The sequence below is a fragment of the Lynx rufus genome, unplaced genomic scaffold, assembly GCF_022079265.1.
Source record: "Lynx rufus isolate CCGP_SWC_20201006 ecotype Redwood Valley unplaced genomic scaffold, mLynRuf1.p SCAF_3, whole genome shotgun sequence".
In the NCBI taxonomy this organism is placed as follows: Eukaryota; Metazoa; Chordata; class Mammalia; order Carnivora; family Felidae; genus Lynx; species Lynx rufus.
Genome location: NW_025814845.1, coordinates 57,683,512 through 57,699,583, shown reverse-complemented (window position 1 = coordinate 57,699,583; position 16,072 = coordinate 57,683,512). Strand labels below are relative to the sequence as shown.

Here is a 16,072-nt window from a genome sequence, read left to right as displayed (position 1 = left end):
ATGGCTGGCCTGGAGGGGAGAACAGATAAGAGGGCACGCTGAGCTCTGACAGCAACATGCTACTGTCCTTCGGCTTGCTGGCCTCCTCCAGGTCACCTTCTAGTTTCCTCTTCCATTAATGAGGCAGTGAAGAAGCCGGGATCCAGCTTGTAGAGCCAAGCAGGCATCCTGTCAGATACAACTAGGTAAAAACAGATTAAAAAGGAATCCGAGCAGCCCCTGCTTCCTCACCTGCGGGGCGAAATCCTCCCAGTACTCATTTCCTTGCCCCTCACTGAGATTTAATAGAATTTCCTAAATAAAAGTATAAGAAATGCCACAAACAAAAAGTCCCTCCCAAAGTAACCCCCCCCCCCCCCCGGACACAAAACAACTCAATCCCTGGCCCTCAGTCCCTCTTCCAGTGGACCCTGTGGTGGGTCCAGAAGCCTCCACCACGGTGGTCTGGCCTGTGGCTCCGGCTCCAGGCTGGCCCATTCTGGCTGCAGATAAGCCTCCACTCACCTTAAAACAAAGATTCTTTTTGTACCAGAAAGGGGAAGTTACAGCAGCCAGAGGAGAGGGAGGAAAACAAAACAACCAAACCAACAAAACAGGGCTTAAGATTGTCGCGCGACGCGCATCAGGTACTTGTATTAATTCTACTGGGAAAGCACTTATAAATAAAGAACAGTTATTTCTCATCCCAGCCACGTTCCTTCGTTAGGAGTCGTCGTACAGAGGGTTGTTGTAGTTTCCCCAGGATCCGTAGTCGTGATCATCCAGAAGCCTTCCGTAGGAGGAATGCCTGGTGGGAGGAGGAGAGGGCTGTGGTTATTTGGAGAAGTTGGCCGTCTGGGGCTAGCCGACGGCGGCCCGACAGCCTGAGCAGGGGAGGCCTCCAGGGCCCTCACGAGGGGAGACAGGATGCTTGCACCCACCAGCCGTGGAAGCCTCAGTCCACAAACCCCTGGAAGTTACCACCTGGGAACTACTCACCTGCTCACCTGGGAACCCAGCTGGCACCTTCCACTGAGACCAGCTGGGTCCTTGTCCCTCTCCTTGACCTCCAGTGCTAGAGAAGGAGGGGGACCCATTCCTATGGCTACTTAATAAGAAGTAATGGCAAAGGGAATGTTGCATTCGGGCATTTCACTTAAGTCCTGGACTCAGTTTCCCCAGAAATAATAATGACACCACTGTTCCTCTCTCCACCCCTCCTGACCAGCATATAGTGTTTTACAATCTACAAAATGCTTCTGTGTTCCATTCGTACTTGAGGGTCCTCAAAATAAGGCCATGGACCAGGTATTGCTTATTTTTCTGCTGGGGAAAATTTCTCCCTCAGAGCGAGCTGTTGACTGACGTGCACAAAGTCACCCAACTGAGCTATGAATCAGATTCCTACCTCCTGGATCCCGAGCTCTGAGCTCAGCTTCCCAGAGTCCGATTAGCACCCCTCAGTTCAATGGCAATGTGGGCTTAACAGGCTTTGATGGGTTATTCTGGGAACCTGTCTCACAATCAATATTATTTCTATAAGAAACTGAAATCAAACAGTGATCACTCCTCTGTTTAAAACCTCGGAGTGGTGGGGCGCCTGCGTGGCTAAGTTGGTTAAGCTTCTAACTTTGGCTCAAGTCATGATCTTGAGGTTCACGAGTTCGAGCCCCGCATCAGGCTGTCTGCTGTCTGTTGTTGGCACAGAGCCTGCTTTGGATCTTCTGTCTCCCTCTCTCTCTGCCTCACTCTGTCCCTCCCCAGCTTGTGCTCTCAAACAAAAATAAACATTTAAAAAACAAAAACCCAACAACCTTGGAGTGGGTCCTCATCTCATAGAGTAAAAGCCAAAGTTATTACAACAGTGTTCAAAGCCCTTCGGGATCTGTCCCCTGTTACTTTTCTGAGCGCATCAGCTACTACTCCAGTCCTTCTCGCTCTTTCTGCTCCAACCATGCCTCCCTGCTCCTTCCCATCATGTCTGGCACCCTCTTGCCTCAGGGCCTTTGCATGTACCATTCCCTCAGCTTGGAACAGCTGTCCTCCAGGTGTCCACACAGTTCATTCCTTCATCTCTATCAAATCTTTGCACAAATGTCACCTTTCCAGTGAGGCCTTCCTTAAGAGCTCTATTTAACTTGCAATTCCCACCCCCCCCCAGCACCCCTGGCTTGATTTTCTCATAGGACTCATCACCTTCTCACATACTATATAATTTCCTTGTTTATTTTGTTATTGCTGCCTCCCTTGACGAAACTGTAAATATGGATGATTTGCCTACTTTGTTCTTAGCACCGTCTCCAAAGCCTCGAAGAATATCCAGCATATAATAAGTCCTTAATAACTGTTTGTGGAAGAAACAGTGATTGGAAATAAACTACATCCCGAAAAGCCAATCTGTTCCCAAGACAGAAGCTTCCCAGGGAGGATTATCATCATTTTACGGCTAAAACTAATGTCAGGACTGGGAGAACACCACAGAATGAAACATAGAGTGGTTCTGAGGTTCATGCTAGTGTGTGAATTATCACACCTGGCCACTGGAAATCATGTCTGCTATATATAGGACACGCAAAATGTGGCCCCCCTATCTCCCTCCCCCCAATGTTTTTCTCGGCTCAACGTGAAAACTGAACAAAATGAAAATACAATCTGAAAGGCACAGAAAGCGTGCGTTACACTTACATCTCTGGCTACCATAATTGCTGTCGCTCGTCTATATGGTGTTTACATATACCAGGGATTTGAAAAGAGAAGATCTGTTGCAAAGAGCCAGGCCCTTGCTGAATTCGTTTTGAGATTCTTAGACCTCAAAATTCTGAGAGCTGGCTCAGCTCACCCAGCCGATGCACCTGGAAATTTGAGAATGTTCCAGCATGTGCTTTGTTTCCCCTAACGGCCCACACTCATTTCTGTAGGTGTGAGAAGGAAAGAGACCAGAAATAACACACCGTTGGATCTGATGGACAGGGATTAAGGGAGGCCAGTTTTGGTAAACAAGGTCACAGGCCATGCATCGCCAACACCTCCCCCACACTTAACACCTCCAGCCTCAAACAAATCCTTCAATGGGACGGTTGAGAAATGGAAGCTATAGAATGAACTAGTAAAAACCTCAGGATTATAGGACTGGAGCTCAGCCTAGATTTCAGCATGACTTACTGTTGCACGCCTGGCCAACATCTACCTAAGAAACTTGCTCCGATATTGATAGGGTACTCCTGCTTCGCCTTTGTATGGTAATATAACGTCTCACAGCATTTTACATCTACCATATAATTTTATTCCCATAAAGTATCAGTTGGGTCAATAGATGCATGTCCTTGAATATGTTTTTAAACCCCTGTTTATTCATCTATAAAATGGAGAAACTTAAAATGTGTTCGAGCTGGTGGGAGGACTAAATGAGGTAATGCATATAAAAGGCCTGGCACATAGTAAATGCACAGTAAATGTTGGCCAGTATCGCTGTTTAATTTTTATTATAATGAAACTTACACAAGCACACGGCAAATAGTGGAAAAGGGCACTGAGTGAAAAGCAAGCCTCCTTCCCACCAAGAACTCCTGAAACTACACTCCAGGCATAGTTAAAAACCCATTTCTGATATTATTGTTATTTGAATTAAAAAAAAAATATTGTGCTGGAGTGGGGCCAGAGGATTAAAACTCTCTCGGTCATCAGGTTTTACTGCTTATCGTTATTTTCAGGCAAGACTATTTGATCAGAGCCTCCCTGAACCTGCTGTTTTCTAAGAGACATTCATGACATCAATACTAGGAAAATAAAAGCAAAAGATAGATCTTTACTTTCATTTTTCTTTGCTTTCTCATTTGAATGAACAGGGAGTTGAATAAATTACCAATAAATGAGGAAAGTGAAGCAAGAGATAGAGATAAGCCATAAGTGGGAATGTACTGAACTTGTAGCTTGTTTCAATATATTAACAAGGCTAAACAAGAAGAATTGGGTGTGCTGGGATCCCAGCCAGGTTTGGATAAATCGTATAATACTGTAGAGAGAGAAAGACAAACACATTTGTGTGTGTGTGTGTGAGAGAGAGAGAGAGAAGAAAAGACAGAGAGGGGTAAGAGGAGAACAATGACCCTTTTAAACTATCTCTCTAGGTCAGAACTTCTTAGATCATGCACGTTTTAGATGGAAATCGGGAGGCTTCAGATCGGTACTCGTGGCGTCCAAGAGGTGAAAACAATCTCACTTTCAAGATTAGGAAGGTAGGGCTTAAGAAACCTACGTGACTCTGTCCACGTGATTTAATGGTAGAGCTGCTATTGAAACCTGGTCTCCTGGCCCTGTTCTGCAACACCGCTTCACCTAATTTCACTCCGAATAGCAGTCTGTACGAATGTCACCGCTGTCAGGTCGAGGCGGTTTTCTTTACTCAACTTCATGAAGACTGGTACCATTCAACATAGCTGCATTTTCTAACTGCTGTGCTTTGGCTCCCTTAGATGGTAAACCTCTTGGGGGCAGCCTACGTCTTACCTTCCTTTGAATTTTCTGGACATCTAGTATGTTGCTCTTACTGCGGTGGCTCTTTCATAAATATTTGATGACGAGTGCTTACATCAGGTACAGATAAATAGTGTATATGGAGTTTGCTTGGTCGATACCAGCAGGGATTAGTCTGGCCCGTGGCAATTCATCGTGCAGTGTAACCGCGGCAAAGTGAAAATATTAAAGAATACAAAGGGTCAAAGCCATCACTTTGACCTTAATTGTAGGGAGAGGAAAGAGAAGTATAGCTAAATTTCTCTCATGCAGCGATGTAGCTTCAAAGCACCCAGCACCGTGCTCACAGGCCCTGTGAATCAACGGCACTCTGCTGTCAGTGCCCTTTTGCGGTACCGTATGGTTTAGGGAGCTAACAGCAGAACCCGGGGAGGACAAAACAGGGAGTGATTTATGTTAAGCCCTGGCTTCGCGGCTTCCTTCTCAAATGGCTTGGCTCTAACAGGAAGCAGCCCTTCCTACTCCCCTCCTCCCTAACTGCTGATGCCTTGTGACAACTGGTACCTGTGGTGGTGACGTTTGTGGTTTGAGGCCTTTTCCACAACTGCAAAATGGTACCTATTTTAAGACAACTGTAGCATCAGTACTTAACGGAACTCCATTGTCTTTGAAAATGAATGAGGTGTTTTACTTGTGCTGAAACAAACTTATTTCAGATCTACCCTATGACCCAGCAATAGCACTGCTAGGAATTTGCCCAAGGGATACAGGAGTGCTGATGCATAGGGGCACTTGTATCCCAATGTTTATAGCAGCATTTTCAACAATAGCCAAATTATGGAAAGAGCCTAAATGTCCATCAACTGATGAGCGGATAAAGAAATTGTGGTTTATATACACAATGGAGTACTACAGGGCAATGAAAAAGAACGAAATATGGCCCTTTGTAGCAACGTGGATGGAACTGGAGAGTGTTATGCTAAGTGAAAGAAGTCATACAGAGAAAGACAGATACTGTATATTTTCACTCTTATGTGGATCCTGAGAAACTGAACAGAAGACTGTGGAGGAGGGGAAGGAAAAAAAAAGTTAGAGAGGGAGGGAGGCAAACCATAACAGACTCTTAAAAACTGAGAACAAACTGAGGGTCGATGGGGGGTGGGAGGGAGGGGAGGGTGGGTGATGGGTATTGAGGAGGGCACCTGTTGGGATGAGCACTGGGTGCCGTATGGAAACCAATTTGACAATAAATTTCATATTAAAAAAAAAAAGGAAAGAAAACACCTTCCCCTTTGTAAGAATCAACCCCAGTTCTCAATGAAGGGTCCAGCTTTGTTTATTGTGACACCTCCCAAAGTTCTCACCTCTTTAGTCGAGGAGTGAGTCTTGCCATTCAATTGTTAGCTCTTATTATGTGCTAAGAAGAAGAGATGTAAAGATGAAAAAGATATGGCTTAGTGCTGGGAAAATACAGCCTAACCTGCAGCTCATTAGTCATTGGTAATTAAGCCTTCAGACTCTTATCATCCATTTGCAAAGTCAGTTCGGTGCAGCTGCCACTGTCTCCTTTGTTTCTGTTGGTGGCTTTCGCTGATTGTCATCTCCCTGGCTGGCTCCTTTCATTTCAGTAGTCACTGAAACCTTACCATCTATTAGGCCCGATTCTGGAGCTGGGAGAATGGCCACGATCCCTGTCCTAAGGGACTTTACAATCTCCTGGGGGCCGACACAATAAATAAGACATGAAAAATAATAGGACGAATGGTAATATGTGCAACAGAAGACAACAAAGCAATGAAGGGGAATGAGGAGTTCCAAACGTGAGGTGGGGACTGTAACCACGAATATGGTTGGTGATCAGAAAAGGTCTCACTAAAATGACATTTGAAGAGACAGGTAAACCAGGTGTGGGATGGGCCATGTGAAGGCCCGCCAGGAACTGCACAGGCAGAGAGAACAGGAGTGCAGAGGCTCTGAGGAAGGAGCAAACAACACATCTGTGTGGTAGCTACTGAACTACGATTGTTTCAAAATAAATTATTTATTGGAATGATTCTGGATTTATAGAAAAAATGCAAGGATGGTACAAAGAATTCACATATGGCCCCCACCCAGCTTCCCTTGATATTGACCTCTTATTTAGCCATGGTGCATTTGTCGAAACTAGGGAATTAGCACTGTCAGCTATAGTTTTGGAGCCGAGAAAAACTGTGACTCTTAGGGGTAGATTTATTTGCCCACAGTTCCTGAAGCAAGTTAGTGGCAGAATGAGTATTCTAATTTAGGAATCAGTTTCTGCCTTTCTACTAAAATCCCAATAATGGAAACTTTCCAAACATTGATTTTCAAGGTATTCTTCCCATGTTCTGGGTTTCTTTTAAAGAGCACCTATTTTAAATTTATCTTTAAGTAACGACCTCTACTGGGGCGCATGGGTGGCTCAGTCAGTTGAGTGTTCAACTCTGGTCATGATCTCAGAGTAGTGGGATCCAGCCCCACATCGGGCTCCACACTGAGCGTGGAACCCACTTGGGATTCTCTCTCTCTCTCCCTCTCTCTCTCTCTTTCTCTCTCTCACTCTGCCCCCACCACTTGCACATGCTCTAAGATGAAATTTTTTTTAAAAATAACCTTCACTTTGAAGGAGTAGATGAAATTTATTTTTTATTTTAAAATTATCTGCCAGTATCATACTGGCAGGCTCTCATCACTTGTTTATTTGTAAACAAGTTCAGAGTCAGGAGGTCACTAACGAAGTGTATGGTTTCATAGATTCCCAGAGCTTCCCCTCCTCTAAATCTAGTTTCCCTTTATTTGGAATAAATGAACACTGCCCACTGCACCCTAAACTTTCCTACCCAGAATTATTCACTCAGCCAGGAACTGTTTATAAAACAATTATGCCAAGGGCTTTCTATCCTTCTAGTGGAGGAGTCCGACCAAGAATACAACGATTCCAGGACAGGGAACGGAGTGGTACAAAGGAGAGGTGTGCAGCTAGGAACTCACCCTGGAGAGGGTGGGAGGGAGGCTTCCCAGAGAGAGTCTCTTTCGAGATAGACAACCTGGAATTAGGCAGATAAAAGAGAGGTGAGCCAAACACCTGTGCCCGAGGGATCAACCTGTCAAAAGTAGCCAAGACATGAACCAGTGGGGGCACTGTATCTAGAATGTGTGTGTCTGGTGTGTTGGGAGATGGGGGTAGATCAGGGTCACTCAAAGTATGGTTCTCACACCCAGCGGCACTGGCCTCACCTGTGAGCTGCCACACGGAATCAGAACCTATGGGGACCAGCCCCAGGAAACCACGGTGGTGCTTTTTGTTTTTGTTTTGGGGGGGGAATGTCTTGAAATTTATTTATTCTAAAGACCCATGAATAACAGATATAGGAACGGGGACAATGGTCACAAGGAAGGCACTTGAAGAAGAAAAAGCGGTGAAACAATTATATAAAGGAGTTCAGATAGGAATACAAATTTTTCCAATCATAAACATTTTTATAGATTGGTAATTTCTTTTCTTTTTTAAGTTTATTTGTTTTGAGAGAAAGAGAGATAAAGAGAGACAGCAAGCATGAGTGGGGGAGGGACAGAGAGAGGAGAGAGAGAATCCCAAGCAGGCTCCACACTGTCAGCGTGGAGCCTGACACGGGGCTCGATCCCATGAACCATGAGCTCATGACCTGAGCCGAAATCAAGAATCAGACACTTAACTGAGCCACACAGGCGCCCCTAGATTGGTATTTTCTAATCCTACATGTTTTCTCAGATTGGTATTAGCCTATAGATGGATTAAATTGGTTGCTAAGCTTAAATATGCTGATTTGGAACATGACAGTGAGCTGCCTAATGTTCATCAAAGCCTTTTTTCCTGTTAAGCAGACAGACAGGGAGCGCCTAACTTTACTTAGATAAGCCATGGACACATCCTGGGGATAAAATACAGGGTACTAAATTAATTTTCATTTTCATTTAAGACCCACTTCCTTCATGAAGACTCTGTCTAGTATCACGTCTGAACATCTTCCCCTTTTTTGAACTTCCGTCAAATAAGGTTGAACATTACTAAACTGGGTTTAGGGGGAACATTTAGGAGGCGTTGCTAACATTGCCGGGCGATCACATGAAAAGGAACCGTGTTTTTAATTACCGCCCCCCCATTGATTCTTATGCACATTAAAGTCTCAGAACCACCGAGGTACAGAATCAAGTCAGTCAGACTTACGGAATGCCAAAAGCTGATCCGAAAAAAGTCAACCCGCAAGTAACAGATTCTAGAAGACCTTAGACTTTATGGCTGGGCCCTACTCTTCAAACCTACCAACCTCCAAAAGGAATCCCGTTGTATAAAATGTGGTCACTGAAAGACTTCAAGCAAGACAGGTGCCTTCTAAGAGAATGCCCTGTCGTGTCTCGAAATCAAGATCACATTTATTTTTGTGACGGGAACAGTCCCTGTTGTCCGTGTGGGTTACCCACACCTAATTATAGCAGCATCCACATTGCTGGCGATAGCAGATACGGTCTCCTGCACAGGGGATTATCTCGTGGCAGAACAGCTTTGAGCCAATTTAAACACAGCAAACCCGACTTACCTCGTTCTTCAATCATCACTAATTAAAGCCACCCTTCTGCAAGAGGCAGGCAGGGCTCTTGCTTCCTTTTAAAGTTGCAAACAGGCCCTGAGATCAAGAGTGCTCAGAGATGGTTTCTGTTTATGAACATGTAACGTGGATGCAACCGCACGGGCGTTTAGAAGCAGCACAACTGAAACCGCCAAGTGGAACACGGAAGTCTGTACATCGGCGTGTAATTGGAAAACGGAGCTGCTGTGTCATCTTCCCCCCTCTCCTCTCCCCTCTCCTTTGAATCCCTGCCTACCCAATGGGACTGTTGGCCGCTACCATTCTACCGAGCACCTAAGTAGTAAGCGCTGCATTAACAACCATTACAGTGACAGGACGTCGTCCTTCCATCGTGCTCACCTTGAACCCGGTGCTGAAGGTTTCTCTCTGGTACAATTTAATCCTCATACCAATTCCGAGCTAGGTACTAGGTATTAGTAGTAGTTAGGTAGTTGTATTACCTAAACTGAGTTAGGTATTAGTACTATAATACTGATATAAATATAACTATATACAGTTATAGAACACAAAACTGATCACAAAGTGCGTAACACATTTGCCCTAGAGCACATGTTCTTAACCACCCTGCTGCATGGTCTTTGCAGGTGCCGTACGTTCATCACTCCACTTCATCTTCAAAAGAACCTTGAAAGAAGGGTGTTATCCATTCGATGTTTGCACATGAAGAAATTCAGGATCAGGGAGGTTATCATTTGTCCAAGGCCACTTAAATAGTAAGTAAAAGGGTCAGTGCTGAACTTGACCGCAAAGCCCACGTTCCTCCCTCCGCACGATGCCACTGCAAGCTAAAATGCGGGGTCGGTAATAGAGAAGAGCCCTGGAAGGTTCAGGGCAGCTCATTTTTACGTCGCTTCCGAAAGTGGCTTAGATTACAGAAAGAGATGGTTCCCTAGGCGGGGGGTATTGTGACAAAACTAGAGGTCATGGGTCCCTGAAGAACAGGAGTGTGGAAAGAGATGGCTGAATTTACCAACGCCTTCAGAGAGAATTAAGATTTAGGAAAAGGGGCAACTACTGAGCCACCGCTGGCAGAGCTGACAGGACGTGCCCCTCGTCTGGTTGTGAGGCTGCCCTTTGAGGCAGACACTTCTTTTGCATTTGCAGGGACACTGGCTGGGCCAGGGTGACAGCCCGTGGTCACACGCCAGCAACTAATGGTTCCCTCATGGGCTGTGATTTCAGTCACTTTCTGCCCAAGCCAAGTGAGCTGAAAGACCACAGAAAACAGACCGCTTGTCATGTTCTATTTCTCAGAAATCGGGGATGATAGAAATGGAATAAACTTCCAGCCAAGGAAAAACCCGCCCTTAGGTATACACACACACATGCATGCACACAGGCAGGCCCCTATGCACACACACACATGCACGTACACACACACATTTGTCGATTTAGCCAAATGTATTTTTGATGAATGATCAGTGGGGCTTTCCAAGAATCTGGCAAAACAACACTTGAAGCGCTTTTAGCCCAGCCTTAAGATGCACGAGGGCTCTTAACCTCCTTATGTTATCGTTTTGCCAAAATAATTAACAGAGCAGCAGAAAGGGGTTTTCCTTAGGGGGTTTCTAAAGAGGGGTCTGATCACTTTACCCATCCTTAAATGTGTAGTCCCAAAGATAAATAACAACCTCAAACCTATACCACTGGGGCCTTTCTACATTTAAGACGGAGGGCCTACACGGGGAGGGAAGCCATGACGAATTCAGTGTAATCATTCACCGAGTTCACCTCGTGTTGAGAATGTCCGGAGAAGATACACTTTAAATTTTTAAAATAAAACGTGATGCAATTTTAATCAGCACTCATTAGAACCAATTTTTATGACCTGCTAGCAAAATATTCCAAACACAGTACATTCTGTGATGGGAGCACTGTGTCTCATCACTGATGGGACCCCAGTGCTAGAAGGGTAACTGGCACACCGCTAATGCTCACGAACTAGAATGCACCTGTTCCGCTGAGAGCCCTTCCCGCTGACAACTTTGATGATGATGGTGATGATGATGGCAGTGCTAGGTACCTGGGAAGCAAGGTCCATTAATTTTCCCAACAATGCTACCAAGTAGTTAATACCGTGGCCCTTATTTTTACGGGGGAGGGAGAAGTGAGGGCTCGTGAAGCTCCGTGACATTTTCAGGTCACACCAGAGCCTTCTAAGAAGTGGTAGAGTGTGGATTCAAACCGAGGTCTCCCTGCTTCTGGAGTCTGAATTTTTTTTTAAGGTTATTTATTGATTTTGAGAGAGAGAGAGAGAGAGAGAGAGAGAGAGAGAGACACGGAGGACATGAGTGGGGAAGGGGCAGAGAGAGAGAAAGAGAGAGATTCCCAAGCAGGCTCCACACTGTCAGCACAGAGGCTGATGTGGGGCTTGAACCCATGAACTGTGAAATCACGACCTGAGCCGAGGTCAAGAGCCAGACCCCTAACCGACTGAGCCACCCAGGAGCCCCTGGAGTCTAATTTTTAATCATGGTTCTAGACTGCCTGTCTGTAGTCAGTGGTTTGAGACAGTAATCTTGAATTCTCGCCTGGAGTCAAGATGAAGAGTCTTTAGATTCTTTCAAGATCCTTTTTGGCAAGTGCATGGCGAGAGGAGAGTGTTTTATTTCACTCCACATTCCAGTGGACGTCACACTTTTTGTGACACAGCCCTTAAGAAACTCACCACTGTGACAATAGAATGGTTCTCAAATTTACCCTTTTCTCAAAGTTCCTTTTCTGCCTCCTCCCACCCCAACACGGAGAAACTGGCTACAAAGAGGGAATGAGGTCCCCAGACTAGTTCATAAAAGCCAACTTAACTCAGAATTAACATGGTGTATCTGCAGTGATAAACTAGTAAGGAAACCAGCTGGAAAAGAGTACCATTTAGTAAGATATAATTCATAAAGTTAAGTTTTCTGGTCAAGGAAATACAGACTTAATGGAGAAAAAGATTTTTTAAACTACGAAGGAGACAAAGATGCTTTTATAAAAGCTTTTAGACACAGGTGATGCTGGCCCTTTAATTCCAATTTCTCTTTGAAACCTGGCTTTCCTGTGCTTTGTACCTTAGATACAGGTGATAGTACCAGGCGCTCTCATATTGAACACCATCGTTCGATTGATCCTGTGCACAATTTAGAACAAAAGATGGAGGAAGGTAACAGGGCAAGAGGAGCGGAAGGGCACCTGGGTGGCTCAGTCGGTTAAGCGTCCTGAGTTTGGCTCAGGTCACGATCTCACAGTTTGTGAGTTTGAGCCCCATACTGGGCTCTGTGCTGACTGCGTGGAGCCTGCTTGGGATTCCGTCTCCCTCTCCCTCTCTCTCTCTCTCTCTCTGCCCTTCCCCTGTGCTCTCTCTTTCTCTCTCAAAAATGAATAAATTAACATTTAAAAAAAAAAGGGAAAGAGGCGGGAGAGTTGGTGAGTGCTGGTTTGGGCTGGGGTGGCCAGGGGAAACGAGACAGGGCAGCCACGGAGACATGTGAAGTGTGATAGAGGTGATAAATGAAGTCCGTGAGATCCACGGAGGCAAGCAGGCCAGGAGGGAAGCCCCGGATGTGCGCCTCTTGAGGAAGAAGCACAGCTGAGGAGAAGAAAAACCAGTGAGGAGTGTACATGTGTGTGCACGGCAGTGCCTGAGTGACTAGGTATTCTTTTTTATTTTTTTTTTTAATTTTTTTAACATTTGTTTATTATTGAGAGACAGAGAGAGACAGAGCATGAGCATGGGAGGGACAGAGAGAGGGGGAGACACAGGATCCGAAGCAGGCTCCAGGCTCTGAGCTGTCAGCACAGAGCCTGACGCGGGGCACGAACTCACAAACCGCGAGATCGTGACCTGAGCCGAAGTCGGACGCTCAACAGTGCGTCTAGACAGTGATTAACAGCCAGGACAAAAGTAATGAGGCGCTTAGACAGTAAAGAACAAGGGCACCAAACTGGAAAGGAAGCCTTCTGGAAGATGTGATGTGAAAGCTTTGCATGAGAGGCAGCTAGAAGAAAAGCCTTCAGGGAGGGGGACCAGCCAGAGCCAAGGGCCTGGAGAGAAAAAGAGCCTGGCATAGTCTATAAGAATTGGGCAGACAGCCAGCGCACCTGTGGCTCTGTGGTTAGGAGGGAGACGTGTGATGAGTGAGAAGAGGTAAGGCAGGCCCCGCGAATGACCTTGAAGGTCAAGCTGAAGGGTTAGAACTTAACTCTCAGTGCAGGGGGAAGCCACTGGGGGCTTTTAAGGGAGGGAGCACAAGGGCCACCAAAAAGATGGCTCCAGCTGTTGAGAAGAGAATGGGTTGGAGGTCAGAGAGGGGCTGTTCTCACCATGGCTGCACGTGCCCTTCTGTCCCTTATTAGAGGCACCGCACAGACTGGCATGGTGAATAAGACTGCTGCTTGCCATGAGGCATGTTTTCGCCGTGAGGACCCTCGGTGTAAGTCACGTGGTTTTGAGCCGTTGGGATTTCACAAAGCAGGAGACAACAAAAGTGGGCGCTCATAGTCTACTGCAACTTTCTATTTGACTAGGGCAAGTAAAACCTCAGCTACCATCTGTGATCACCTTCATTTCATAAAAGAGGAGATATTTTGAAACCAAAGATAGGACATAATTTCAGAGGGGAAAACCCCATTTTATAGAGAATACACTACACTTTCCGTGTATTTTCAACATTTTTGCTTTAGAACCCGTGAAAACCTCCTTATCGACCGGGTACACAGCCACACATCAGTGTTCCGTACGTCGATATTCAGGAACCACTGAGCTCACGCCTCTACCCACTTCACAATTGAGGAACCTGAGGTCCAGGAGGCAGGTGGCCTTCTCAGGGTAAAGGGGGTAGTTAAGGGCAGAGGGCCAAGGCTTCAGCCTCCTGACTACAGGTTCATTCTTGTCCCGTTACATCATCGTGCCGCGTATTTATTCTGCTTATTTATTCTGCTTTGCCAACATTCAGATACTGTACCATCTATTCCGGTCCAATGTGTAGTGCACCGGCCACTTTTACTTCCCTGCCAGGATTTCCAAGAACTAAGTACGTATCAGGAAACAAGCACTCAGCAATCCAGCTCTAATGGAATCCTTCTCTTCATAAAGAAGAAAGTGTGGTGCGTCTCACCTGATCTTCAGATACGCTGCAACTCCGAACACCAACAATACGACGGCAATGACAGTCACCGTAATGGCGGCGATGCTGCCTGTGGAGGAGGAGAGGCACAGAGAGAGATGAAGGAAGGGCATTCGTTTCAGATCAGTCTGCACAGAAGTCAGAGCTAGCATGAAACCCAGGATCTTAATTCTGTCACCAAAATGCTTCTCATTCTAGGAGAGATTTGTTAAATGACCAACACTATTAAGACCTTTTGGCTGGTCCGGAGTTCCGGAAACAAGTCAACAGTAACATTTTTTGCTTTAAGGATGACACAACCTGTTGCTGTTGCTATTGGTGTTTGCGGGGATTTTCGGGGACTCTTGTCTCAAATCTCCTGACACCCTGTTTCCTTCTTCTATACACTCAGGCTCCTCTTTCTATCCCTTGTGAAATCTTGGGAGGCTTAGGGTGTTTTATTCAAGGGTCACTACAAAGTAATGTAGTTGGTTTTTAAATAAACCAGACCCACACAGCCGGATCAGTAGTGTCTGCTTCAAAAGGATCACCTTGGTAGGAGAAGCGCTCATTTTAACGATGCCATCAGATCATGTTTTAAAACAACTTCTTGGAAAGTGTGTCGAACTTTCATCCTTGAAGGGTGAATTCGGTTTTGTGGAGAGTAAAGTCAAGTTTGGTGTAAAAATAAGGTCAAGTCTGATAGGTAACACCACTTTCTGTGTATAGAAATAACCAGGTGTAATTATAAAGTAACATGAACGTTTCATTGTGTAGTTTGAAATCTGGCTCCAAAGGCAACTATTAATGAGCAGCTAAAAAACCCTTTGAGCACGTAGCCTTATGAGAATAGCCACACTGCTTCCAAGTATTACGACTTTGGAGCACAATGCTCTTTTTGTGTGAGCTTTGGATTGTGATGTATATACTTCAGTTTTGTTTCACCTGGGAAATGCCAAGAATCAATTGGGCTCTTGTCCCCTAATAATTAAAGTGACTTTTTTTCGATGCTAAAGCTGGTGTTAGGGACCCCATCAGTCCACTGAGAAACTATTTACCACTGCAGCCAACGCATGGGGCCCTTCCTCACACTGGAAAGAGCATCAGGGATCGGGAGTCCAAATATGTAGATCCAAGTGTGGCCCCATCGCGGTTAGCTGCGTATGTAGCACGGGTTATTTAGGTAACACCAACTTGGCATGCCCATCACCTGCAGCAACCGAGAGAGAAGAGCTGCTCCACCCCCCACACAACTTGAGGAGGGATTAAATGAAGAGCCATGCGCGCCAAGCCCAAGTCTTATCCAAAGCGTACCGTCCTGCACCAGTGCCCATCTGTCATGTACTGGACCTCAAAGGTGATGGATCTGCCCCACGCTTTTGGAGATTTACTGTTTGTAGGTTATTTTGCCATTTCTCCTTTTATTCCTTTCCCTCTCTTATGAATGCCTTTTGTATATTGTTCTTATTAGACCTTTCCACCAAAGGAATTAGAGCAGAGCTAAGAAGCAAATCAGTCTACTTACTTATTAACTCTTTATTAACTCCCCAAAAGCTCTGGGTGAAAGAAGGCTACATCAAACATCCACGCGCTGCTGGTTATGTCTCTCAAAGGGAGCCAAGGAGGTCCGCTGCTAACCCTGAGGCTAAGACCAGAGCTTGACGTGTCTACACAGACTGACCACATTCCACCGTTTCAGAGTTGCCACACGTGTGGACGCTCACATGCCTACCTCCTTGCTCCTGGAATCCTTCAGAGCTAGCTTAGTACAATTATCAGGTTAATCCTTTCCCCCTTGTTACTACTGTAAAGATAGAACTGTGGCACGGAATGGTCCAATGTACAGATCGGATTGAGTAGAGAGAGTTCAAGGTCAGATCCCCTTAT

At 45.6% G+C, this 16,072-nt stretch overlaps 1 protein-coding gene across 1 annotated transcript in view; it reads right to left on the bottom strand.

Annotated features, from left to right (window-relative positions):
• Positions 1-599: 599 nt before the first annotated feature.
• PARM1 (prostate androgen-regulated mucin-like protein 1) overlaps positions 600-16,072 on the bottom strand; it is a 106,813-nt gene continuing 91,340 nt past the window's right edge. The window contains exons 3-4 of the mRNA XM_047091077.1: positions 14,198-14,276; positions 600-787 (exon numbers count right to left, since the gene is read on the bottom strand). Of these exons, the coding sequence (XP_046947033.1) occupies positions 703-787; positions 14,198-14,276 (164 nt within the window). The 3' untranslated portion in view covers positions 600-702. The remainder of the gene's footprint in view (positions 788-14,197; positions 14,277-16,072) is intronic.